Source organism: Lepidochelys olivacea (assembly GCF_965140295.1).
Source record: "Lepidochelys olivacea isolate rLepOli2 genome assembly, chromosome: 5".
Lineage (NCBI taxonomy): Eukaryota > Metazoa > Chordata > Testudines > Cheloniidae > Lepidochelys > Lepidochelys olivacea.
Window position 1 is genome coordinate 133,713,624 of NC_140415.1, and position 27,388 is coordinate 133,741,011.

At 44.8% G+C, this 27,388-nt stretch overlaps 1 protein-coding gene across 8 annotated transcripts in view; it reads left to right on the forward strand.

The window, feature by feature from the left end:
* FKTN (fukutin) overlaps positions 1 to 27,388 on the forward strand; it is an 81,843-nt gene that overhangs the window by 21,377 nt on the left and 33,078 nt on the right. For 4 of the 8 annotated variants that reach the window (XM_084628669.1, XM_084628667.1, XM_084628670.1 and 1 more), the window contains exons 6-10: positions 3,221 to 3,353; positions 5,623 to 5,752; positions 6,989 to 7,122; positions 8,264 to 8,391; positions 13,615 to 15,026. In XM_084628669.1, the coding sequence (XP_084484795.1) occupies positions 3,221 to 3,353; positions 5,623 to 5,752; positions 6,989 to 7,122; positions 8,264 to 8,391; positions 13,615 to 13,828 (739 nt within the window). In that variant the 3' untranslated portion in view covers positions 13,829 to 15,026. The other 4 variants (XR_014711706.1, XR_014711708.1, XM_084628671.1 and 1 more) reach the window with 4 other exon arrangements.

A 27,388-nucleotide genomic window follows, 5' to 3' on the forward strand; every position in this document is an offset into this window, starting at 1 on the left:
GAGCAAGTTATGAAATTCATCTCGTGTTCACTAAAATGCAGGTGAATCAAAAGTTTAAGGTGACAGATCCCGTGATATTAATAGTAAAACAAGTATTTTCCCCAATTTACAGATGGAGAAATTGAGACACAGAGAGGTTAAGTGGCTTAACCTGGGCGTGAGAGATCCAGTAATGGGCCAACCCAGTATTGATTTGTGGTAGGATATTTTGATTTCCAAAGAGGTATAGTAGCACATCTTGCCAGCAGATAATTGAATGACTCTGCTTGTCAGCTTATGTCTGAAATATTTTGAAGTAAATATATGTCAGGCAAGATAGGGATTGTCATATTAGCAATATCTGATATTAAAGAAGTGTAACCGCAATATCTGATATTAGTAACCTCTTTCCGTACGTTTTGTATTATGCTACAGAGCCAAAACTTGGTCAGAAAACTTCATATGTGACACTCTCAGCATTGAGAAAAGGGGAGACTACATTTGCAACAAAGGACTGTGTAACAGTACCTAGTGTAGGGGCAAGCAAACTTTTTGGCCTGAGGGCCACATTGGGTTTCCAAATTCTATGGAGGGCCTCTCTAAACAGCCAGGCGTGGCCCGGCCCCCCCCCCCCCAAGACTCCTGCCCCATCCAACCCCCTGTTCCCTGACTGCCCCCTGGGACCCCTACCCCATTCACCCCTCCCTGTCCCCTGACCGCCCCTGAACCCCCACCCCTCCAACCCCTCCTCTCATTCCTGACTGCCCCTCCCCCCCAGGACCCCTACCCCATCCAACCACCCCTTCTCCCTGTCCCCTCACTGCCCCTGGAACCCCTGCTCCTGACTGCCCCCCGCCGCCCCATCCAACCCCCACTCTCCTTCCTGACTGCCCCCAGGACCCATGCCCACATTCAACCCCCCTGTTCCCCGCCATCTGACCACCCTGACCCGTATCTACACCCCCACCCCCTGACCACCACTCCAAACTTTCCAACTCCTCCGGCCCCTTACCGCGTTGCTTGGAGCACCGGTGGCTGACGGCGCTGCAGCCGCGCCGTCCAGAGGACCAGCACAGGCAGCCACACCGCCCAGCCACGCCACCACGCAGAGTCAGCCACACCACCACGCAGCACAGAGCATCAGGTCAGGCCGTGGCTCTGCAGCTGTGCTGCCCAGCAAGAGCTTGCAGCCCCACCGCCCAGAGCATTGCACCAGCGGTGCAGTGAGCTGAGGCTGCGGGGTACGGGGGACAGCAGGGGCTCAGGGGCCGGGCAGGAGGGTCCTGTGGGCTGGACGTGGCTCACGGACCGTAGTTTGCCCACCTCTGACCCAGTGACTAAAGTGGAAGGATATTGAAGAGAGACCTCTTTTATGCCAGCATAGCTGGGTCAGAAATGCATTTGAACCCATTGCATGAAACCCCTCCCCCATATTGGTGCATGTAAATAAGGGAACCCATATTTATACACAACTGTGGGGTTTTGCTGGTGCAGTAGATTTAGGTCCACTTATTTAGTTGCTTATATATGGACTATTGAAAACCAGTGGTTTTGCAGGCCTGCTTACCTCAGAAATGACCAACTGGAATTTTACCAAAAGCCTCCCACCAAAAATAAAATTTTGAACGAGCACAAGCAGTTTCAGCCAGAATAGGAATAGTAACGTATTATCTGCTTCTGCACCATTGAAAGCAATGGGAGTGTTGCTATTTACTTAAATGGAACCGTGATCAAGCCTATAGTGCTTTTATATTCAATGCACTTCACAAATATTAATCCTCACAACACCACATCAGGTAGGAAGTACTTGTATTCTCACTGTACAGATTGGGAAGCTGAAGCAGCCAGGTTAAGTGAATTGCCTTGGTAGATGTGCAAAGTCTGTGTCAGATCTGGGATGAATTGTTTGTCCCCAGTCTTGTGCTTAAACTGTGCTTCTCTTCCATTTTTAAAGTTACTGTAAGTGACTGAAATAGGAACTTGACATGAAAGTGCCTCTGCTAAAATTGGTCAAAAACAGGTGGCCTGGCTCTGAACTTCTCCAGATTTCCAGGGTGATCAGATCTGGAGTTTGAGGGTGGGTTTTGAGAGAGAATTGACTTCACATTTGCTGTACTGTGACTTTATTTATTTTTTTCATTATAGGGGCCTAATTCTTTCATTCACTTCAGTAAACATGGTAAAATAGTAGTGTCAGAAATAATTAGAATAAGGTTATAATAAGGGAAGGTTAAAAAAAGGAGGGTGGGAGTCCACAGAGAGTAACATCCGTGGGACAGGCCTTTGGGAAACTGATAAAGAGCTCAGTAATGGTTGACTGGAACTCTTGTAACTTGACTCTTTGCGTCTCAATTTCTCTTTCTATCTTTCCTTCTATTTTTGCCTTCCCTGAGCAATGTGTACTTTTGTATTGTAAGCCCAGCCTTCTAAGCCACAACTAGGCTGCTTTCACTTATGCAGTGTTTCAGTAGCATATGAAAAATGGCAAATCTACGCACTTGCTGCAGTCTTGGGGAAGCAAGATGCATACAGCCTGACTGTGAGAATAATATTCCTGCAGTCTACTTGAAATTGTCACAACAACCAGAACAGAACAAACACTTGTAGTTTAAAAAAAAAAAAAAAGGAAAACACATTGATTTATTTTTGCTAAGAATTACTGAGTTACTAAACGTCCCCTCTATACCTTGGACTCTTGTATTTATTATATGCATAAACATTTAAAATCCAGGACATTAACTATCAAATGTCATTCAACATTTCAGTTGTCATGAAGGCCTAAACTATTGTTAAATTATTAATATGAGCCAAGACTTTCAAAATAGGGGCTAATATTAGACTCCTAAATCCATATTTAGGCAACTGAATAAATGGCCTCGTTTTTCAAATGCTCTGAACAAACAGCAGCTCCCAGTTAACTCAGTGTGAGCTGCTGGGTATTTGGCACATTTGAAAAATAAGGTGATTTATTCAGTTGTCTAAATATGGATTTAGGAGTCTAATATTAGCTCCTATTTTGAAAATCTTTGCCTAGGAGAGTAGCTTGTAGATTTTGTTGCACCCAAGAGGTTCTGGTTTCGTGTAATCAGATGTAATACATTTGGATATATGTAGCAACCGCTCAAGTGCTCAACATGTTTTAGATCTTTATAACCTGGGCCAGAGATAGGAGGTGGCGTTTGATTAGTCACAGATGATGCATTCTTGGCCAGGATAATATAATGTCTTTCTTTCACTGCAGGCCAGAAGTACTACAACTTTCCATTGATGACTTAAAAGTTCAGATTCCAAAAAATCTGTCCCAATTTCTAGAGGAGATGTCACACTCTAGGTTTCTTGAATGTAGGTACAGAGAAGCTCGGGCTTTCTTTCAGGTGAGTGGTAATCAGGAAATGTAAAGTAGATTTCCACTCATACACCACCATCCTGCAAAAACGTAGGTATGTGTTTGACTTGAATGGGTCTACTCATAGGCTTAAAATTAAACTCTTGCCTAAATGCAGCATGGTGGCCTTCGTTCTCACAAAGTAAAGAAACTAATTTTTTTAAAAAATTGAGCGTATAACTAGAACTTTTTTCTATGAATAACTAAAGTTGTTTCATCTGTTTAGTTCTATTCTGGGTGCATTTGTCTCTGCATTTGAAATCATATGGAGAATAGATAAATGATAATATATAAATTTGCACACACTTTAAGACCCCTCTACTCTGTCAGAGTTGTATAAAGTATCCGTAGTGTAAATAAGAGTCCCAATTTTCTGGTAATTTTTTTATTTTGGTCACAGTAGGATTGACCATGCATTACAGCACATTTGTGGTATTATACTTAAATTTGCAAGTATATTCATTCAAAATCCCCTTTTTCAGGGGCTTGTAACTTTTGAAGTGATTGATTGGGCTGAATCTTTTTAAAGCTTGTTCAGAGCAAAGAAAAGAAAAAAGTTTTGTTTTGGAGAGTTGATACCAGAGTTATCCAAGTATGGGATAGAGACTTTTTGTTGTTAAGATGCTTTTTGTGCTCTGATAACTTGAAAATGCACTGCTGCTCTTAAATGACTGTGCCTCAACTGAAATTAGTGTAAACTTGTAACTTCACTACACAATTTTAACACTTGGTGGCACCAAACAAGTTGTAAAAAATGTGCTAAAAATAACCACAGTGAGCCCAATTCTGTCCCCAGTTGGTATCCATAAGAGTTTTGTAATTGACTTTAGTGAGAGTGGGATCAGGCTCAATGTGCGTTATTGTTGAAAAGTTGTAAGCATTGCAGAGGTTTAATCACAGCATTTACATATTTTGTTTCTTTAATATATATATTCATCTTTTTGGTTTTGGTGTGGATCATTCCAGTAGTATGTTAATACTGACTTTTACATTTTATCAGTTTGGAAAAGATAACAAAGAGGATGGTTTATCACAGGGGTTCTCAACCTTTTTCTATCTGAGGCCCCCCTCGACATGCTATAAAAACTCCATGGCCCCTTGGGGGTGGAGGGGCTTCGGGGAGGGGCCTTGGGTATAGGCGTATTTTTACTTCTGTTTGGTGGGGGGGGGGAAGGGGCCAGCAGTGCTCGAAACACCTCTGCATGGTGGGGTCCAGGGAGGAAATGCCACCTCCACCCCTTGACTCACCTCAGTAGGCCACCCAGCCTGTCTGGGTTGGGGGGCAGGTGCAACCCAAAATTATAACTCAAAGTTGGGGGGCTTAGCTCAAAAAGTTTGAAAACAGCTTAGCGTCCAGGGACGGGGTAGCTAGGGGCTGTGTGCACACAGGGTGGCTGTGGGTACAGGGAGGGGGCGGCTAGGGGCTGTGTGCAGACAGGAAGTAGCTTAGATGCAGGGATGGGGATAGCTGAGTCTGTGTGCAGGCAGGAGATAGCTCAGGATGCAGGGAGAGGGGTACTAGGGGCTGTGTGCTGGGAGGACTCCCCTGCAGTCCCTGTTCCACAAGGGGTCAGCCAGCCACAGAGCTGGGTCTCTCCACCTTGGGGGACTCTTACCGGTTGCCTCTGCTGGAGCAAATCGCTGAGGAGCAGCTTCAACTTGGGGCACCAGCAAGAGAGGAAGGAACGCTGCTGCTGCCTACTACATGGCGCTTGCCAGAGCAGCAGCTGCCCCGCACTGCCCAGCTCCAGCTTCCACCTGCAACGTGGCCAAGGGGCAGGGAGAGGAGATGTGGGGGGTGAGGTGCAGAGCTGCCCCTGGGACTGTCATAATCTAGTGCTGCAGTTTGGGGTGTGTGGAGGGTGGGGGAATGCCCTCCATGTCCCCAGCTCTGCTTCTGCCTCACAGGGAGCATCAGGGCTCTAGGCTTCAGTCCGTCTTCAGCCCCATGCGGTGCGCCAGGAATCAGGGCTTTAGTTGCGTGGCCCCATAGCCCCCTTGAAAGGGCTCACGGACCCCCAGGGGGCCACGAACCCCCGACTGAGAACCGCTGGTTTCTTGTATAGGCATTTAAATTTTACTTTTCTCATTTCACCATTTGTATTGCCAAACAGCCACAAGATGGCGGTATGGACAGTGTCCAGCGACTAATCAAAGTCTTGAAAAAAATTGCCTTTTTTTTTTTTTAAACTAAGAACATTTTCAAAATGAAGGTGCATTTATGTCTGAAAGTAGTTTAATATTCCTTATCCCTTTAGCTGTACCCTGATGATGCCTCTCTTGATGCAGTGGAGTTTAGGAGAAAAGCAAAAGCATTGCTGCATCTGGCTGCCCTGACATTAAATAACTTAGGGGTGAGGTTCTGGCTGAGCAGTGGAACGTGCCTTGGTAAAGTATTTGAGCTTATATCGTATTGCTTTTCAAACTCATTGAAGCCCCTTTCGAAATCTGAAACATTTAATCCTGTTTAGTTCCAGTGCTGGTGGCTGAGGTTGACAGCTGAATGCTTCAGGTTAGTAGGTGGTATCTGGTAGGTGTGTGAAGCAGGAGTCCAGTACATTAGCACAGATAAAATAACTTCACTACTAAGTCAAAATGAGGAATTCACAAATTACAATAAAATAAAGCAGTATTTGTTTTATTTCCAAGATTCCTTTCAGAAGCCACTTAGAGCCCAGCCATTTGAGATGCTGGGCATGCTTCATATGAAATGTTGAGCGTTTCCATTTAAGTCAGTAGTACGTCAGTACATTGATCACCTCTCAGGAAACTCTTAGCAGTTTGCAGGACCAGGTCACTAATAATAATTTGTAAAGGTACTTGAAAGAAAATGCAGAGGAATCTTACTTCTCAGTTATCTTTTATTTTAGATGCAGATTTTCCTCCATCCCACACAAACTTGGTGTTTAATGTGATAAATTATTTATAAAACTTCAGTAGAGGGGGAACCATATGGTAACCTATTGACTGTATCAAGGTTGAAAGCAATATCTCAAATTCATTATTGGTGAAAGAGAATGTTAAATTCCAAAGTAGATTATAGCCATAGATTTAATAATTCTTGTTAGCATTTCATTAAATGTTAGGGTTTATTTTTGCCTTTAAATGGAGTATTATTTTAGTGATGTGCAGTTCCCTATGATGTGGCTTAAACAAAAAGGGGGAGGAGGGAAGCATGTCTGGGCTTCTAGTCTCACCATTTCCCAACAGCAGTGGGTAGGCAGTTTACATCCCAGAAATACCTAGTATTTGAAATGAAGTAATCCATTTTTAAAAATAGAATTGTGACTCCATAAATATTACATAAAGGGCTCAGATCAGGAATGGTTTTCTTTTAAAAATGTAAGTTAGAAAACATACCTTTAGGAGAGATTGAGGGATTGTTATTTAAGTGGTGATAGGGCCCCTTCACAATCCTAACTTTTCCAGGGGAGACAGCTGGGCCACAAGTGGAGTAGCTCCCTATGCTCCTCCTCTTCCAATCTAGGTGTCTCTGTGGGGGGCAGCTGAGTGGCTTCCCTCAAAGAGATCTCAGCTAGTGGCACATGAAACTTCATTCTTACTTTGTTTCAGCTCTAGCTGTGTATTCACCATGTCTCTGATTTCATTTTTTCTCCATTTTAGGCTGGTATAGACAGTGCAGTATTATTCCTTATAGCAAAGATGTGGATTTGGGGGTCTTCATACAAGACTATAGATCTGATATTATTCCAGCATTTCAGAAGGCAGGACTATCACTGAAGCACAAGTTTGGCAAGGTTAGTAGGTAACAAATCTGAACTGTGAACCTAACCTTCATTATAACATTTTCTCAAGGTTCTGGTTGTCTGAAGGTGTTTAAAAACAGTTTTCATAAGAGAGGATCTCGTAAGCCTTGATCCTGCAAATGTTTGTGCACATTTAATTTACCCATGTGTAAACTTACTGACTTCATGCACTTTCTGGGCTAGGGAAACACCTTTCATAATGGAATCCTGATCCTGCCTCTGAATTCTATTCTGTATATACTGTTATATTAAAGGGGTTTCTAATTGTGTTTTAGTGTCACTAGAGAACCTTAAATAAGAAGGTGAATTGTGTTCTGTTGCTATTGATTTGGCCTGCTTATAGGGGTGTCATTCTGCATAGACTAGTGCTTACAGCTGGCAGGGGCTGGAAGGGCTGCAAGAGAAGTACCTCAGGATGCCCATCAGAAACCCCCAGAGGGTTCAAGAAACAGCATTGTTAGACTCCAAAGAGTCAATGGCTACAGTGCAGGGTCACAAGGGTGGAGTGAAGAGACAAAATCACAGGTCTTGGACAGAGATGCGGAAGACCTTCGAGTTTAAAAAAAACATTGTTAATTAAATATAATTATAAGTGTTTTATCAGGGGCTGTATACAACCCCTATGCCAGTGTCTGATCTCACAAACAATCTTAGTTTAGCTTGGATCCAGGAGATTCATCATTAACTGGTGCTAATGGACTTACGAAACTAAAAGGAAGGAACGTTAAAAAGTAATTCATTGAGGTTATTCTGCTCTTTTATGTGAGAATCCATCTCCTTCTCAAATTGAAGACAGTTTTGCATTTTGAGTTCTAATAAAATACTCCTGCTGTGAGATCTGGCTAAAGAAATGTGGTTACACTTGCATTGTTGCAAATCTGTATACAGGATAGAGCTATGGAAACTGGTCTTCTGTGGTCTTAGAGAGGGCTTGTTAAAGGGTTTCCTTGGTGACCAGATTCTTTTTATCTTTTTACCCTTCATGTGTTCCCCACTGAGGGGGACACCCGAGATTGTAACAAGGCAATTACTCCCCTGTAACATGTCAGCACAAATAAATCACAGGCAACCTCTTACTGTTTTTTTCCTGATTGTATTATGAGTATATGAGGTGTATTTGACTGTCTCACAGGTAGAAGACAGCTTGGAACTATCCTTTCAGGGAGAAGATGGTGTGAAACTTGATATTTTTTTCTTCTATGAAGACGATGACCACATATGGAATGGAGGAACTCAAGCCAAATCGGGCAAGAAATTTAAGTATGAATTCATTTCAAACCTATAGAAGGGAAAACTAGTTGAACAAGTTGTTACCGCATTAGATGCTGTTATTAAATACTATGTGTTATGTAATAGCAATGTTTTAGAAATAGTAGTTGACATTTAGCTTTATCCTCCAAGCAAGAAGGTGCTTCAGGAAGAGAAGAATTTGTAGAGATTTTGCACAGTGAGGGCTGGAGAAATGGGAAGAGAGAAGTGAGCTGTAGTTCACAAAAGCTTATGCTCAAATAAATTGGTTAGTCTCTAAGGTGCCACAAGTACTCCTTTTCTTTTTGCGAATACAGACTAACACGGCTGCTACTCTGAAAAGTGATGTTTAAGTATCTTGTCAAATTGTTTTTATATTCAGCATTGTCAGCAGGCCCTTTTGAAAATCTGCAGTAGCCTTGGAATCTAATCGTTAAACAGATGTCATCTGGACTAAGACCAGCACTAGTTCAATAAAAATGGAAAAGGGGAATCAAGCCTACCATTTTTTTCTTTCAAGTGCTCGTTTTTATTTATTTTGTAGCACTGAGGGTTCAGTCATCTATCTGTGTGATTAGAGATTATGGCACGGGGGCTCACATGTCCCTTGCAAAATAACCCAACTCATTGAGATTCTTCTGTAATGGTCCACAACAGTACGTTTCACAATAGCATTTCTGCAGTGATATGAGCCCTTACTATCAAATGCCTTTGATGTTTTTTAAAGTATGTTCCTGTTATGAAAGTGGCTTAGGAAACATGGAACCCCATTTACAGCATCTTGCTCTTTTCTGTATCAAATATGCAGGTAAATGTAGATTTAAGCATGCAGGTTAAGTTCATGGAGGTTAGCGAGGAGGGTCAGGGAGGCAACCCATTGCTCTGGGTATCCCTAAACCTCTGACTGCCAGAAGCTAGGACTGAATGACATGGGATGGATGACTCAATAATTGCCATGTTCTGTTCATTCCCTCTGAAGCATATGGTGGTGACCACTGTCGGGAACAGGATACTGGGCTAGATGGATCATTGGGTCTGACCCAGTATGGTCATTCTTATATAAACAGTCAGCCGCGCAAACTCAGCCTGGGTTCTGAGAGTTAGACTGAGTTCTTTCCATCTGATACCTCATCTCCAGTGATAAAGGTGGTGCGGGCCAAAAGTTGTGCTGTACCTATGTTGTGACATCCAGTTCCTTGTCAAAAGAGCTGATATTCTCTTCCAAAATTATATATGTGCACCAGTCATTAGGAGCATGAAAGCAGTGTTTTTTCTCCCTGCACAAGGCAGAATGCCTCCCATGTGTGAGAATGGATGTTGGCTTTGAATTCATGCTCCAGTGTTGTGCCCAAGGTGCTGCACTCTTGGATATGGTACAGATGTTCCAGCTTTCACAGATGAAGACAAAAATATGATTGTTCTAATCCTTTTTTTGCTTTTTAAGCAGAATTGGAGAGAGGCTGGTGTGGAAGTTTGGTCTGTGATAGGTGTGGTTAGAAAGAAGTCAATATAATGAAAACGTTAAATCCTAAAGAGGTGCTTTCTAGGTGTAGTAAACTATATCTAATATATACCAAAAAGAGGCATGGAAATTAGTCCTCTTGATCAGTAACAGAATGTACCTGTTTAGAATGTCTTAACCTAGCTTCCATTGTATTAAATACCTTCTCAAAAGGAGAGAGATACAAGGGGAGATTTTTTTTATTTTTATTTTAGTTTATTTATTTATTTATTTGCCGTTAAACCTTATTATTAACTACTCTTGACTTTAAAGGCTGTGATACCCACCACCATTAGGTGCTTTCACTTTGTTCTTTCAAAATGATTGTGAAACGTGGGAGGAAATGGGGTTGGTCAACCAAGACAGAAGTTATTCTGTTTAAGTCATGCTAGAATCTAATTCTTCAGCTTGGAGTGAATTTCTAAGAGTTGTTATCACCTTAAAAACAGAGCTGTACAAGGCTGCGGATGGGAGAGTTTCTAAACATCAAAGTGAGAACTAATAGAGTTTAGAAGCTATAGAGTTACTGCTGCAGAAATTAGAAGCTCTATCATAAGTACATACAGAGCTCGCATTTAACTTTTTATTTTGTTGTATCTCTAAGTGACCTTGACTAGGTCTGAGCCACTGGAACTCTATGGTCATACATTAAATGATCTCTGAATTGACTGTTCTTCAAGAATAAGTGGTGGTGATACAGTCAAACCTCAGAGTTATGGACACCTTGGGAATGGAGGTTGTGTGTAACTCTGAAATGTTTGTAACTCTGAACAAAGCGCAGTTTGGGCTCCAAATCCAACAGCTGACACTCCAAGCAGCAACTGAGCTCCCTTCTCAGCCCCGGCATGAGTTTGCAAGCTTGGCCCCTTCAGCCAGGGGCATGTGTGTGTGTGTGAGAGAGAAAATAGCATGTCCCCCCTCCCAGCTGGGGGTGGGGGTAAAAACAGCTCATCTCCCTCCTGGCAGGGAGGGGAAAAAGCTGTGTGGACCCCAGCGCTGCTCCTGCTCTGCTGGCTCCAGCTGCCTTGGTCTGGCAGCCCTAGCATCTTGCTGTAAGTGGCTGCCCTGCTGGTGGGGATGGGGTGGGGACAGGCAGCCCAGATGTGCCTACCTTTAAGATGCAATACAGGCACAGTACAGTACTTTTTTTTTTTCCCCCCTTTCTCTCTGCTGCTGCCTGATTGGTTACTTCCAGTTTCACATGGTGTCCAGTCCAGAACTCTGGTGTTCATATCTTTGAGGTTCTACTGTACCAGAATTTCTATGGTTGGGAGTGAATACTGCAGAATTTAGAAGCTCTGAAGTTACTGTGGTATAGCAACAACTTAATATTTCACGGTAGAAACAATAAGATATATTAGATTTAAATCAACCAACTGAACAAACAAATCACATTGGGAAATTAACAAAAAACTTAGCATTAGGGTAAATAATATTAGTATAGGAACACTATGAATTTCCTCATTTTCAAACATTAATTTAGTAAAATTTTATTGGAACAATTGTAGTTGTATAATTATTTACAACTATAAGTATTTTAACAACGTTTTTGCCTCTGAATTATAAGGACAGTGCAGCTGGTTGAGCAGCAGTGACTTTTATACTGGCATTTGAGAGACTCTTAATTTGACAGGTTTCAGAGTAGCAGAGTAGGCCGTGTTAGTCTGTATTCGCAAAAAGAACAGGAGGACTTGTAGCACCTTAGAGACTAACAAATTTATTTGAGCATAAGCTTTCGTGAGCTACAGCTCACTTCATTGGATGCATTCAGTGGAAAATACAGTGGGGAGATTTATATACATAGAGAACATGAAACAATGGGTGTTACCATACACACTGTAACCAGAGTGATCACTTAAGGATCACTTAATTTGACAGTCAGCATAGGAGTGTTGTGCCTTAACTAGTGTGTACTAAGGCTTGTTGCAGACTTCTTTTAGGGAACTGGTATGATCAGATAGTGTCATTTTTACCACACAGAGTAAATGCCCAGTGTAGAATGCTCACCAGTTATTTACATCATACTAGAATTGATCTTGATGCTTTACAGTCATGAATAAAAGTAGGGTCCCTACTCCAAGAAATGCATAATTTGAATAGCCAAAATATAGATTAAGGATATGGGAAAGGAAAGCAAAGTATCTGAGCAGTTATATTTGGCACATGTTGTTTTAATTTTTTAGAATTGTAGCTATTTTTCATGTAGTCATATTTTGTTCTTGGGGAGCTGGTTTCCTAACTTCCACAAGAGATGCCTTGAATAGACAGTTTTGTGAGTATGGCCCCAATCGTGCAAACACATATATTGTGATTAACTTTATGCACATGATACTCCTGGAGGAATTCTGCACCAAAAAATTAAACATTCTGCGCACACTATTTTAAAATTCTGAAAGATTCTGCATATTTTATTTGTCAAAATAACACAATATAATCACACCAGTTTCAATTATTTTGGTAAATTATTTCAAAATACCTATCAGCAAGTATGTCTGTAACAATATAGAAAACAAAAAGCCCTGCACCTCCCCCCCCCACCCCATGGCCCTGCGCCTCCACTCCCATTCAGCCCCTGGCCCAGTCTGTCCTCCCCCACTAGCCTTTATGGGCCCCTGTCTGATCCCCAGCAGCCCCATGCTGTCTGTCTCCCCATATCCCCTGTCTCCTGGCCTGGCCCAACAGGTGCTCTGAAGAAGGCACTGCAGGCTCTTTCTCTTCCCTATCCTAGCTGGGACTGGCTGGGAGCAGCTGCTGTGTTCTGATGCTACAGCGCCCTCTGGTGGGCAAAAGGTGGAACTGTAGCAACTCTTCAACAGACGCTTTTTTCTGCAAAAAAATTAAAATAAAATATGCGCGGCACATGTGCTGTTTCTGGGGCTGCTTGACTACTATTTGTCCAGGTCAGCTTGTAGGGTTACAGTCTAACCCGAAGTAACTTAATCATAGAACATCAGGATTGGAAGGGACCTCAGGAGGTCATCTAGTCCAACCCCCTGCTCAAAGCAGGACCGATCCCCAATTTTTGCCCCAGATCCCTAAATGGCCCCCTCAAGGATTGAACTCACAACCCTGGGTTTAGCAGGCCAATGCTCAAACCACTGAGCTATCCTTCCCCTCCTCCCTTGTCCTGGGTTTGCATCACAAGTCAGTGACAAAGTTGGAAGTAGATCCTAGGCTCCGTGGTCTGTATCTTCTCCATTGGATCACCTGGGCATTGCTGGTATGTCTCATTCTACCACAGGTGTGAGAAGAGGGAGGGGCATTCTGCATAGGTCTGGCAACTCGTATTACTTCAGTGCCCCATGGCAGGTTTGGTTTTCTTTGTGATTTTTATTTTTAAGGGCATTGCACCTGCAGAGAAGCAATCAGGGAGAGCATATTGAGCATGTAGCCATAATAAAACTCCAGCTTCAAAGCACTTGACAACCATTAACTAGTTAATCCTCACAACATCTCTGTAAGGTAAATAAGTCAATATTATCCTTATTTCACAGATAGGAAACAGAAGTGGGGAGGTTAAGTGACTTGCCCAAAATCATGCAGCCATTCGTGGGCAGGGAAGGAATTGAAATGAAGATGTCCCTGACTCTGTCTTATGCTCTGGCCACAATACACAATCTGTACTCCTTCATAATTTTAAAAATCAAATGTTGTAGTGGCTTCCAAGGTTTTGTTTACTGAATATCATACCTATATTTGAGTCTTAACTATTGTGTTCTCTTATTGTAACATAGGTACCTGTTTCCTAAGTTTACACTGTGTTGGACTGAGTTTGTAGAACTCAAGGTACATGTGCCTTGTGAAACCCTCCAATATGTCGAAGCCAACTATGGCAAGGACTGGAAGGTACCTGTGAAGATGTGGGACTGGAAAAGCTCTCCATCCAATGTGCAGTCCAATGGGATGTGGCCTGTTGATGAATGGGATGATGTCATTCAAGTCTACTGATCACATGGATGTAACCAGGATTTGTTTGGTACCACTGGACCTATCCATGCCTAATTTCCCTAACCCCAAGATGTTGAGATCAGTTTTCATCCACTTCCTAAGGAGATCTTGAATCTTTTTTGGCATAATAGGTGGTGTGTGTACTACTCACGACACTTACATCTGGCATTCTCTGTGACAGCTAAAGGAAGAGAATGAAGGAAGTATGTGTGAACTGAGAAGACTATCTGAGAGGAAAGAGGTACAAAAGAAGTGTAAGAAAGATTGAAGTGGGGATATAGGTAGGAAAAATTAAACTTGAACCCAGACCAAATGGCTCAGTATGCTTTGTCTTGTGGGGGGAAGGATGTCATTTGCTTAGAAATTCAGCACTGAAATACTAGAGTGGTGGGCACCATAGAAATACCTTACATAGATAGATAGATACATTGATCTAAAGCATCCCCAGTGGTTGTGGCAGTCAGTCTGACTTCAGAGGTCACTGGAATGTTGTCCAGTTACTCAGAGCAGGAGTCACTGCTTTGTGAAGGGGCACAGCTAAGATAGGGATACAAAGGCAGCCCTGGATGAAAAGGTAGGATAAGACACTGAAGAGTCCTATCCACATCAGAGGAGGTGTGGGCTTTCCTAATATGCCCTTGGGAAACCCTGAACTTGGGGCTCAGTTAAAAGTAGAGACGTTTTCTATTAACCACTTTATGTAGATATGTCAAGGAATGCTATCCACGCTTTGTTTTTTTAACATGGAGCCATATGCTACAGGGGGACACTTTGTATAAAAGGAGAGTCCAGAATTCTGATCTTTGATGCTCTAAACCATGGGTCTCAAGTAACCTGGGAGTTGTAAACAGATTTTATAGGGTCATAATCACCCTCCCTTTTTTTAGAGTTAGATAGGAGCAGAGTCCTGAAACTTCTTTATTGTTATTGTAACCTGGGGTCATAATATGGACGAGGTTGAGAATCACTACCCTCATCTTTTAAGTGTAAATCCCAAGCTGTTAATTTGTATACAGCTGCCAACTCCTTCCTCAGATTTACAGTAGTGTAATCTAAAGGGTCGTGTGTCACTGGATATAAAAATCTCTCAGCTGTATCTCCTTTCATTACTACTTGCATTTTTGGTCAGTACAGTAAACTGTTTTTTGTTTTGGGGAGGGATTGCTGAATAATAGCTTCTGTTTGAACCTGTGCTTGAATCCGTTTAGCGAGATGGATCTAGAGTATTCCTAAAGTGAAGTCAGTGAAGCTAAATGACCCTGATTTGTTCGGCTCCTTCTCAGTGGGCAAGTCGAGCTCTGAGGTTGTTAATCAAATATGAATACCACATGTACCAGCACTGACCCTGGAGCACTCATGGTGCCAATGTCAAGTAGGTAAGCAATTTGATGCTTTCATATCTGTGTATAATAAGGCTGTACTCCAGATTTCTTTCCTTGAGCATGACGGTTATCTACAAGTCACGGCTTTTTTGTCAGTTACTGGCGACAGATAGGACAAATCTTAGTTTTGTATTCAGTTGATGCAGATACCTGAAAAATTCAGTATTTATGTATCCAAGTTAGTACAGTTTTGAGTAGCTAACACAGCTGCATCTGAGTGACTGTTTTACTGCTGTACCATTCCAGGTGCACTCTGGGGCTTCCCTGGTATTTACAGAGTGCGTGACACACTTTATTCCTGCCAACCCTCCTAATTCCAGAACTCTCCTGCCACTGAATACTACAGTAAATAACTCAGAATTTGTCCAGTACTTTAAAAAATGGATTTGTCACATCCTTAATTACTACTGGCTTTTTAAACACTACAAAAACATCAATATTTTTTTGCCAAATTGGGGAGGGGAAGAGGTTAAATCCTAGTAATGTTTTTACTTGATGAGGTGAAGCACTGAGTCTGTGAAGGGATGAGTTTTCAGGTGGTACTTCTTGCATTCTTTTTTGTTGTTACATATGACCTAAAGCCAATCTCCTTTTGATGGTTGTATTATTCAGAGCTCTGTGTTATGCAGCACTATGTTATTAAATACGGTACAGTTGCTCTCTGTTTTTACAATGTGATAGAGCTTTGGAATGGAAAGATAAGATAGTGTCAGGATAGAAAATGTGCAATCCTGTCACAAGTTTGTGATTTTATATTTGTAAATGGAAAGGCTAGAAGCAAAAACAAAAATACTCATCCCCTAAGCAGAAGAGAATGTTTTAAATATCTGACTACAATACTGTATATGTGTGTGTGTTTAACTTATTGTCCAGGCTGTTAAAATACTTTTCTTCTGAAGAGAAAAAGATATTCTTTAACACTGACTAAGGCCATGTCTACACTACCACTTGTGTCACTCGGTGTGAAAAAACCACCCCCATGAGCAACATAAGTTTCACTGGCCTAAGCGGTAGTGTGAACGTTGCTATGTCGGCGGAGAGCTTTACCTGATGACATCGCTACTGCCACTCATTGAGGGAGTTTTATTATGTCTCTGGGAGAGCTCTCTTCCATTGGCAGAGAGCAGCTAGGCGAGCACTCTGAGGCCATGTCTACACTATGAAACTAGGTCGAATTTATAGAATTCGATTTTGTAGAAAGCGTTTTTATACAGTCAATTGTGGGTGTCCCCACACAAATGCTCTAAATGCATTTAGTCGGCGGAGTGCGTCCATAGTACCGAGGCAACCATCGACTTCTGGAACGTTGCACTGTGGGTAGCTATCCCACAGTTCCCGCAGTCTCCGCTGCCCATTTGAATTCTGGGTAGAAATCCCCATGCCTGATAGGGCAAAAACATTGTCACAGGTGGTTCTGGGTATATATCGTCAGGCCCCCCTCCTTCCCTCCACGAAAGCAACGGCAGACAATCGTTTCGTGCCTTTTTTCCTGGGTTACCTGTGCAGACGCCATACCACGGCAAGCATGGAGCCCGCTCAGCTCACAGTAACCGTATGTCTCCTGGGTGCTGGCAGACGTGGTACTGTATTGCTACACAGCAGCCGCTCATTGCCTTTTGGCAGCAGACAGTGCAGTATGACTGGTAGCCATCGTCGCCGTACTCCAGGGTGCTCTTTTAGCTGACCTTGGTGAGGTCGTTGGGGCGCCTGGGCAAACATGGGAGTGTCTCAGCCAGTTCATTTCCCTTTTAAGTTTTGTCTCATGGGGATTCAGTCCTGCTGGCAGTCCTACTGCACCGTCTTCTAATGAGCAGCCAGGAGACGACGATGGCCAGCAGTCATACTGCACCATCTTCTGCCGAGCACCCAGGACAGGACGATGGCCAGCAGTCGTACTGCACCGTCTGCTGCCGGCAAGATGTATAAAGATAGATGAAGTGGATCAAAAGAAGAAATAGACCAGATTTGTTTTGTATTCATTTTCTCCTTTCTCCCTCCCTCCCTCCGTGAAATCAACGGCTTGCTAAACCCAGGATTTTGAGTTCTATCCTTGAGGGGGCCATTCTGTTTCTCCTTGATGCAAAGCCACCCCTTCTGTTGATTTTAATTCCCTGTAAGCCATGTTGTCAGTCTCCCCTCCCTCCGTCAGAGCAACGGCAGACAGTCATTTCGCTCCCTTTTCCCTGGATTGCCCGAGCAGACACCATAGCACAGCAAGCATGGAGCCCATTCAGCTCACCGCAGCAGTAATGACCATTGTAAACACCTCGCTCGTTATCGTGCAATTTATGCAGAACCAGCACCTGAGAAACCAGGCGAGGAGGCGACAGCAGTGTGGTGATGAGGACATGAACGCAGAATTTTCTAAAACTGCGGTCCCTAGCAGTTTGGAGATCATGGTGTTACTGGGGCAGGCTCATGCCATGGAACGCTGATTTTGGGCCCAGGAAACAAGCACAGAGTGGTGAGACTGCATAGAGTTGCAGGTTTGGGATGATGCCCAGTGGCTCCGAAACTTTCGCATATGTAAGGGCACTTTTATGGAACTTTGTGACTTGCTTTCCCCTGCCCTGAAGCGCAAGAATACCAAGATGAGAGCAGCCCTCATAGTTCACAAGCGAGTAGCAATAGCCCTGTGGAAGCTTGCAACGCCAGACAGCTACCGGTCAGTCGGTAATCAATTTGGAGTGGGCAAATCTACTGTGGGGGTTGCTGTGATGCAAGTCGTCAATGCAATCATTGAGCTGCTGATATCAAGGGTAGTGACCCTGGGAAATGTGCAGGTCATAGTGGATGGCTTTGCTGCAATGGGATTCCCTAACGGTGGTGGGGCTGTAGACGGAACCCATATCCCTATCTTGGTACCGGACCACCAGGGCAGCCAGTACATAAACCACAAGGGGTACTTTTCAATGGCGCTGCAAGCACTGGTGGATCACAAGGGATGTTTCACGAACATCGACGTGGGATGTCCGGGAAAGGTTCATGACGCTCGCGTTGTCAGGAACTCTGGTCTGTTTAAATGGCTGCAGGAAGGGAATTACTTGCCAGACCAGAGAATAACTGTTGGGGATGTTGAAATGCCTATAGTTATTCTTGGGGACCCAGCATGCCCTGGCTCATGAAGCCGTACACAGGCACCCTGGACAGTAGTAAGGAGCTGTTCAACTATAGGCTGAGCAAGTGCAGAATGGTGGTAGTGTGTGCATTTGGACGTTTAAAGGGTCGCTGGCGCAGTTTACTGACACGCTCAGACTTCAGCGAAACCAATATTCGCATTGTTATTACTGCTTGCTGTGTGCTCCACAATCTCTGTGAGAGTAAGGGGAAGACGATTATGGTAGGGTGGCAGGTTGATGCAAATCGCCTGGCCGCTGAATACGCGCAGCCAGACACTACGGCAGTTAGAAGAGCACAGCAGGAAGTGCTGGACATCAGAGAAGCTTTGAAAACCAGTTTCATGACTGGCCAGGGTACTGTGTGACACTTCTGTTTGTTTCTTCTTGATGAAAACCCACCCCCTTGGTTGCCTCTAAATTCCCTGTAAGCCCCCCGCTCCGCTCCCCTTCAATCATAGCTTGCTTGCAAAGGAAATAAAGTCACTATCGTTCAAAAAACATGTATTCTTTATTAATTGATTATAAAAATAGGGAAATAACTGACATGGTAGCCCAGGTGGGGTGTGGGAGGAGGGTAGGAGGGAAGGAAAAGGCCACTTCAAAACTTCTTGAATGACAGCCTTCAGTTGCTTGGGCTGTCCACTGGGGTGGAGTGGTTAGGTGCCCAGAGCCTCCCCCCGCGTTCTTGGGCGTCTCGGTGAGACGGCTATGGAACTTGGGGAGGAGAGAGGGCGGTTAAACAGGGGCTGCAGCAGCAGTCTGTGATCCTGCTGCTGTTTCTGAACCTCCACCAGATGCCGGAGCATGTCCATTTTATCCCGCAGTAGCCCCGGCGTTGCCTCATGCTTCCTCTGATCTTCCTGCCGCCACCTCTCCTCACGTTCATCGGCCACTTTCCTATACTCTGCTATTGTGTCCCTCTACACATTCTGCTGAGCTCTGTCAGTGCTGGACAACTGCATGAGCTCAGAGAACATTTCAGTGTGCGTACATTTTTTCCACTGCCTTATCTGAGATAGCCTTTGGGACGGAGGAGGGAGGCTTGAAACATTTGCAGCTGCTGGAGGAAAAAAAAGGAGTGAAGTATTTTAAAGTACATTTTACAGAACAATGGCTATACTCTTTCACGGTGAACAACACTATTCACGTTACATAGCACATGTGATTTTGATATAAGGTCGCATTTTGCATCTTATATTGCCTGCGGCTTTCGTGCTAGAGATCACACACGCAGTGCCGGGCAACAGAATTCGGCTTGCAGGCAGCCACGGTAAGCCATAGTCTTTCGGTTTCTGCAACCTTCATAACAGCAGCGCCCTCCTCTCCCATACCAAGCAAAGCACGTTGAGTTGGCTGTTTAGTGCTGCGGTTTTCCTGTTAAGGTGCAGCAGCAGAAACCAAACTAAACCCCCGCACCCCCCATCCAAATTCTCTGGGATGATCGCTTTACCCCTCTCCCCACTGCGTGGCTGGTATCAGGGAAGATCCCTGCTAGTCAAATGCAAACAGCTCAGCGCCAGTGCCCCTTCCCCCCCAACCGCATGGCTAACTGCGGGGAGGATTTCTTTTCAGGCACAGGCAAACAGCCCAGTAGGAACGGCCACTTCTGAATGTCCCCTTAAGTAAATTCCCCTATTTCAATCAGGTTACCATGAACGATATCACTCTCCTGAGGATAACCCAGAGAGATCAAGAATGGATGTTGCTTGAATGCCAGCAAACACCGCGACCATACGCTGCCAGGCTTTTTCATGCAATTATACCAGATTACTTGCTACTAGCATCGTGTGGTAAAGTATCCTACAATGGAGGACAGAATAAGGCTGCTCTCCCCAGAAACCTTTTGCAAAGGCTTTTAGAGTACCTCCAGGAGAGCTTCATGGAGATGTCCCTGGAGGATTTCCGCTCCACCCCCAGACACGTTAACAGACTTTTCCAGTAGCTGTACTGGCCACAAATGCATCCCAAGTCCTCAGGGCTACTTAATCATTAAAAAATGCTTGCTTTTATAACATGTATTATATTTAAAAAGGTACACTCACCAGAGGTCCCTTCTCCGGCTTGGTTGGGTTGGGAGGGTATTTCAGTCAGAGTGATGAAAAGATCCTGGCTGTCGGGGAGAACGGTGTGCTGTGTGCTCTCCTCAAGCTCGTCCTCCTCTTCTTCAACTTCCCCGTCCACAAAATCCTCAGCCGTGGTGGAGAGTACCTCATCATTGGAGTCCACGGACAGGGATGGGGTAGTGGTGGTGGGCCCCCCCCTAGAATTGAATGCAGCTCAACGTAGAAGCGGCATGTCTGGGGCTCTGTCCCGGAGCGTCTGTTTGATTCTTTGGTTTTCTGGTACACTTGTCTGAGCTCCTTAAGTTTCATGCGGTACTGTGTTGCGTCCCTGCTGTAGCCTTTGTCCCTCATGGCCTCGGAGATTTTTTGAAATGTTTTGGCATTTTGTCTTTTGAAACATAGTTCTGATAACACGGATTCCTCTCCCCATACAGCGATCAGATCCGGTACCTCCTGTTCGGTCCATGCTGGAGCTCTTTTTCGATTCTGGGACTGCATGGTCCCCTGTGCTGATGAGCTCACCTGGCCAAACAGGAAATGAGATTCAGAAGTTCCCGGGGCTTTCCTGTACACCTGGCCAGTGCATCTGAGTTCAGAGTGCTGTCCAGAACGGTCACAATGGTGCAGTGTGGGATAGCTCCCGGAGGCCAATACCTTCGAATTGCGTCCACACTTACCCTAATTCGAAACGGCGATGTCGATTTCAGCGCTAATCCCCTCGTTGGGGAGGAGTATGGAAATCAGTTTTAAGAGCCCTTTTTGTAAAAAAAAAAAATGGCTTCGTTGTGTGCAGGGTTAATTCGATGTAACGCTGCTAAATCCGACATAAACTCATAGTGTAGACCAGGCCTTACAGTGGTGCAGCTGCATTGATACAGCTGTGCTGCTGTAACCTCGCTAGTGTAGACATGGCCTGAATGAATGAGTTTAATTTTCTACTCAGTCTGCTAATGTACAATTACGTTTTGTTATCTAGGACAGCATTTTTAACATACGGTTCAGTGTTACTATTTACTGTGGAATAATTTGAAGAGGAATGTTTTTGATCTTTGTTTTTCTAAATTCTTTATTGTTTACCTTATGCTTTTATTTTTAATAAACTCTGTGAAAACAATGTTGTTGTTTGTACAAAATACCAGAAATTATTTACTGTATCTGAGAAATAGGTGATACTATTATTATTGGATTAGATTCTCCCTTTACTTACACTGGTACAATCCCATTGACTTCACTGTGGTTGCACAGGTGTAAGTGAGGGAAAAATTTTTGCCAGCTTCCCAGCTCCTGCTGCAAACCTTTCTGACATTCACTGATTTATTTACCCACTCTTGCCAAGTAAAATGTGAGTAGCTTTCACTTACCTGCGTTGCTTTCTTTCTGTAGTTGCTATGCCCACATAAGATTGCAGAGGGGCAATAGCAAGCGTAACAGATTCCTCACATCTGTCAGAAATTTGGTAGCTTTTTAGCGATATCTACACACTTTGTTCTACCTATAGAACTCTCCTGGTCTGCTTTCTTTACTTGTTAGCCTATTTTTTGCTTCCAGCAATATAAAATCTAAACTTATTACAACAGATGCCACATGGTGAAACAACATAAGGAAAGAGGCAGAAGATTCTTGAAGAACCACGAGCAGAACCAAAAGCAGCAAGCAAATATACTAGGGCAGGTTTGAACCCAGGATGTAGTTGCATCCATTTTGCAGAATATTCCTAGGGGAAATAGGAATAGCTTATTGCAGCTTCCACTTCAGAAAATGGTTCCTCTGATGATAGATCAGATGATGTCTTCAACAGACACACAGTAAGATAGAAAAGTAGAAAATTAATGGTACATTATACTCACACTGGAATCATTTCCTGCTGCCTTATCCTGGCTTACCCTATCATGCTGGAGATGAGTTGTAGCTGTGCTCCGATCACCCCACATGGTGTGTTGCTCTTGCTGTCACTTAAGCTTGACAACCAGAGCCAGCGTGATAAAATTAATTCCTTGATACTGGAAGTCACATTTTCTGATGTTAGTGCTCTATGCAAATGCCAAATGCAGATCTTGGACTACTGTGTAATAGTATTGATCATCACTTCTGAGTAAATGGCAGACTTAAAAATCTGCATTTATTCTGTTATAAAGCACTGAATTGTGAGGGTGGCACACACAATCTAATCCCAGATGCATTTTTGATTTTGCAGATTTGTTCTTTTTTGTCCTCCTAACTAAAAATCCCACCTTATTTTTGAAAATGAAAATTTTTGTAGGCTGCAGGGTTTGGTTCTGATCTCACTACAACAGTGTGAGTGCTTAATCCTGCAAGGTGCCAAGTACTCTGGCCCTGATCCAGGAAAACATTTATGCACAGTTTAACTTTAAACATATGAATAGTCCTGTTGAAGACATTGTAACCTGGTGGGATTCTTGGACAAGAAACAGGTGGGGGGGGGGGTTGTTAACTGTGCAAGGCCATGCATCCTGAGAGCTCACACCAGTCTGTGCTACTTAGAAGTCATTAGTAGGTTACTGATATTGGGTTGAAAATATAGATAAAATGAGATATAGAAATAATGTGCAGAAGTTGATAAATACAAGGAAAATCACAATTTATCTTTTAAAATATTTAAGTAAATTTAACTGTTGCGCCTGTTAGGGTATGTCTACACTACGGAATAAGGTCGAATTTATAGAAGTCGGTTTTTTAGAAATCGGTTTTATATATTCGAGTGTGTGTGTCCCCACACAAAATGCTCTAAGTGCATTAACTCGGCGGAGCGCTTCCACAGTACCGAGGCTAGAGTCAACTTCCGGAGCGTTGCACTGTGGGTAGCTATCCCACAGTTCCCGCAGTCTCCGCTGCCCATTGGAATTCTGGGTTGAGATCCCAATGCCTGATGGGGCTAAAACATTGTCGCGGGTGGTTCTGGGTACATATCGTCAGGCCCCCGTTCCCTCCCTCCCTCCGTGAAAGCAAGGGCAGACAATCATTTCGAGCCTTTTTTCCTGAGTTACCTGTGCAGACGCCATACCACGGCAAGCATGGAGCCCGCTCAGGTAACCGTCACCCTATGTCTCCTGGGTGCTGGCAGATGCGGTACAGCTTTGCTGCACAGTAGCAGCAACCCATTGCCTTCTGGCAGCAGACGGTGCAATACGACTGGTAGTCATCCTCGTCGTGTCCGAGGTGCTCCTGGCCACGTCGGCTGGGAGCGCCTGGGCAGACATGGGCGCAGGGACTAAATTTGGAGTGACTTGACCAGGTCATTCTCTTTAGTCCTGCAGTCAGTCCTATTGAACCGTCTTACGGTGAGCGGGCAGGCGATACGGACTGCTAGCAGTCGTACTGTACCATCTTCTGCCAGGCAGGCAAGAGATGAGGATTGCTAGTAGTCATATTGTACCATCTTCTGCCAGGCAGGCAAGAGATGAGGATGGCTAGCAGTCGTACTGTACCATCTTCTGCCGAGCAGCCATGAGATGTAGATGGCATGCAGTCCTTCTGCACCGTCTGCTGCCAGCCAAAGATGTAAAAGATAGATGGAGTGGGTCAGAACAAGAAATAGACCAGATTTGTTTTGTACTCATTTGCCTCCTCCCCTGTCTAGGGGACTCATTCCTCTAGGTCACACTGCAGTCACTCACAGAGAAGGTGCAGCGAGGTAAATCTAGCCATGTATCAATCAGAGGCCAGGCTAACCTCCTTGTTCCAATAAGAACGATAACTTAGGTGCACCATTTCTTATTGGAACCCTCCGTGAAGTCCTGCCTGAAATACTCTTTGATGTACAGGCACCCCCTTTGTTGATTTTAGCTCCCTGAAGCCAACCCTGTAAGCCGTGTCGTCAGTCGCCCCTCCCTCCGTCAGAGCAACGGCAGACAATCGTTCCGCGCCTTTTTTCTGTGCGGACGCCATACCAAGGCAAGCATGGAGGCCGATCAGCTCACTTTGGCAATTAGGAGCACATTAAACACCACACGCATTATCCAGCAGTATATGCAGCACCAGAACTTGGCAAAGCGATACCGGGCGAGGCGGCGACGTCAGCGCGTTCACGTGAGTGATCAGGACATGGACACAGATTTCTCTGAAAGCATGGGCCCTGCCAATGCATGCATCATGGTGCTAATGGGGCAGGTTCATGCTGTGGAACGCCGATTCTGGGCTCGGGAAACAAGCACAGACTGGTGGGACCGCATAGTGTTGCAGGTCTGGGACGATTCCCAGTGGCTGCGAAACTTTCGCATGCGTAAGGGCACTTTCATGGAACTTTGTGACTTGCTTTTCCCTGCCCTGAGGCGCATGAATACCAAGATGAGAGCAGCCCTCACAGTTGAGAAGCGAGTGGCGATAGCTCTGTGGAAGCTTGCAACGCCAGACAGCTACCGGTCAGTTGGGAATCAATTTGGAGTGGGCAAATCTACTGTGGGGGCTGCTGTGATGCAAGTAGCCCACGCAATCAAAGATCTGCTGATATCAAGGGTAGTGACCCTGGGAAATGTGCAGGTCATAGTGGATGGCTTTGCTGCAATGGGATTCCCTAACTGTGGTGGGGCTATAGACGGAACCCATATCCCTATCTTGGCACCGGAGCACCAAGCCGCTGAGTACATAAACCGCAAGGGGTACTTTTCGATAGTGCTGCAAGCTCTGGTGGATCACAAGGGACGTTTCACCAACATCAACGTGGGATGGCCGGGAAAGGTACATGACGCTCGCATCTTCAGGAACTCTGGTCTGTTTCAAAAGCTGCAGGAAGGGACTTTATTCCCAGACCAGAAAATAACTGTTGGGGATGTTGAAATGCCTATATGTATCCTTGGGGACCCAGCCTACCCCTTAATGCCATGGCTCATGAAGCCGTACACAGGCAGCCTGGACAGTAGTCAGGAGCTGTTCAACTACAGGCTGAGCAAGTGCAGAATGGTGGTAGAATGTGCATTTGGACGTTTAAAGGCGCGCTGGCGCAGTTTACTGACTCGCTTAGACCTCAGCGAAACCAATATTCCCATTGTTACTACTGCTTGCTGTGTGCTCCACAATATCTGTGAGAGTAAGGGGGAAGACGTTTATGGCGGGGTGGGAGGTTGAGGCAAATCGCCTGGCTGCTGGTTACGCGCAGCCAGACACCAGGGCGGTTAGAAGAGCACAGGAGGGCGCGGTACGCATCAGAGAAGCTTTGAAAACCAGTTTCATGACTGGCCAGGCTACGGTGTGAAAGTTCTGTTTGTTTCTCCTTGATGAAACCCCCCGCCCCTTGGTTCACTCTGCTTCCCTGTAAGCTAACCACCCTCCCCTCCTCCCTTCGATCACCGCTTGCAGAGGCAATAAAGTCATTGTTGCTTCACATTCATGCATTCTTTATTCATTCATCACACAAATAGGGGGATGACTACCAAGGTAGCCCAGGAGGGGTGGTGGAGGAGGGAAGGAAAATGCCACACAGCACTTTAAAAGTTTACAACTTTAAAATTTATTGAATGACAGCCTTCTTTTTTTTGGGCAATCCTCTGTGGTGGAGTGGCTGGTTGGCCGGAGGCCCCCCCACCGCGTTCTTGGGCGTCTGGGTGTGGAGGCTATGGAACTTGGGGAGGAGGGCGGTTGGTTACAGAGGGGCAGCAGTGGCAGTCTGTGCTCCAGCTGCCTTTGCTGCAGCTCAACCATACACTGGAGCATACTGGTTTGGTCCTGCAGCAGCCTCAGCATTGAATCCTGCCTCCTCTCATCACGCTGCCGCCACATTTGAGCTTCAGCCCTGTCTTCAGCCCGCCACTTACTCTCTTCAGCCCGCCACCTCTCCTCCCAGTCATTTTGTGCTTTCCTGCACTCTGACATTATTTGCCTCCACGCATTCGTCTGTGCTCTGTCAGTGTGGAAGGACAGCATGAGCTCAGAGAACATTTCATCGCGAGTGCGTTTTTTTTTCTTTCTAAGCTTCACTAGCCTCTGGGAAGGAGAAGATCCTGTGATCATTGAAACACATGCAGCTGGTGGAGGAAAAAAAAAGGGACAGCGGTCTTTAAAAAGACACATTTTATAAAACAGTGGCTACACTCTTTCAGGATAAACCTTGCTGTTAACATTACATACATAGCACATGTGCTTTCGTTACAAGGTCGCATTTTGCCTCCTCCCACCGCGTGACTACCCCCTCAACCTTCCCCCCTCCCTGTGGCTAACAGCGGGGAACATTTCTGTTTAGCCACAGGCAAACAGCCCAGCAGGAATGGGCTCCTCTGAGTGTCCCCTGAAGAAAAGCACTCTATTTCAACCAGGTGACCATGAATTATATCTCACTCTCCTGAGGATAACACAGAGAGATAAAGAACGGATGTTGTTTGAATGCCAGCAAACATACACTGCAATGCTTTGTTCTACAATGATTCCCGAGTACGTGTTACTGGCCTGGAGTGGTAAAGTGTCCTACCATGAAGGACGCAATAAGGCTGCCCTCCCCAGAAACCTTTTGCAAAGGCTTTAGGACTACATCTAGGAGAACCGCAAATGCCAGGGCAAAGTAATCCTTTCACATGCTTGCTTTTAAACCATGTATAGTATTTTAAAAGGTACACTCACCAGAGGTCCCTTCTCCACCTGCTGGGTCCAGGAGGCAGCCTTGGGTGGGTTCGGGGGGTACTGGCTCCAGGTCTAGGGTGAGAAACAGTTCCTGGCTGTCGGGAAAACCGGTTTCTCCGCTTGCTTGCTGTGAGCTATCTACAACCTCCTCCTCATCATCATCTTCTTCGTCCCCAAAACCTGCTTCCGTATTGCCTCCATCTCCATTGAAGGAGTCAAACAACACGGCTGGGGTAGTGGTGGCTGAACCCCCTAAAATGGCATGCAGCTCATCATAGAAGCGGCATGTTTGGGGCTCTGACCCAGAGCGGCTGTTCGCCTCTCTGGTTTTCTGGTAAGCTTGCCTCAGCTCCTTCAGTTTCACGTGGCACTGCTTCGGGTCCCTGTTATGGCCTCTGTCCTTCATGCCCTGGGAGATTTTCACAAAGG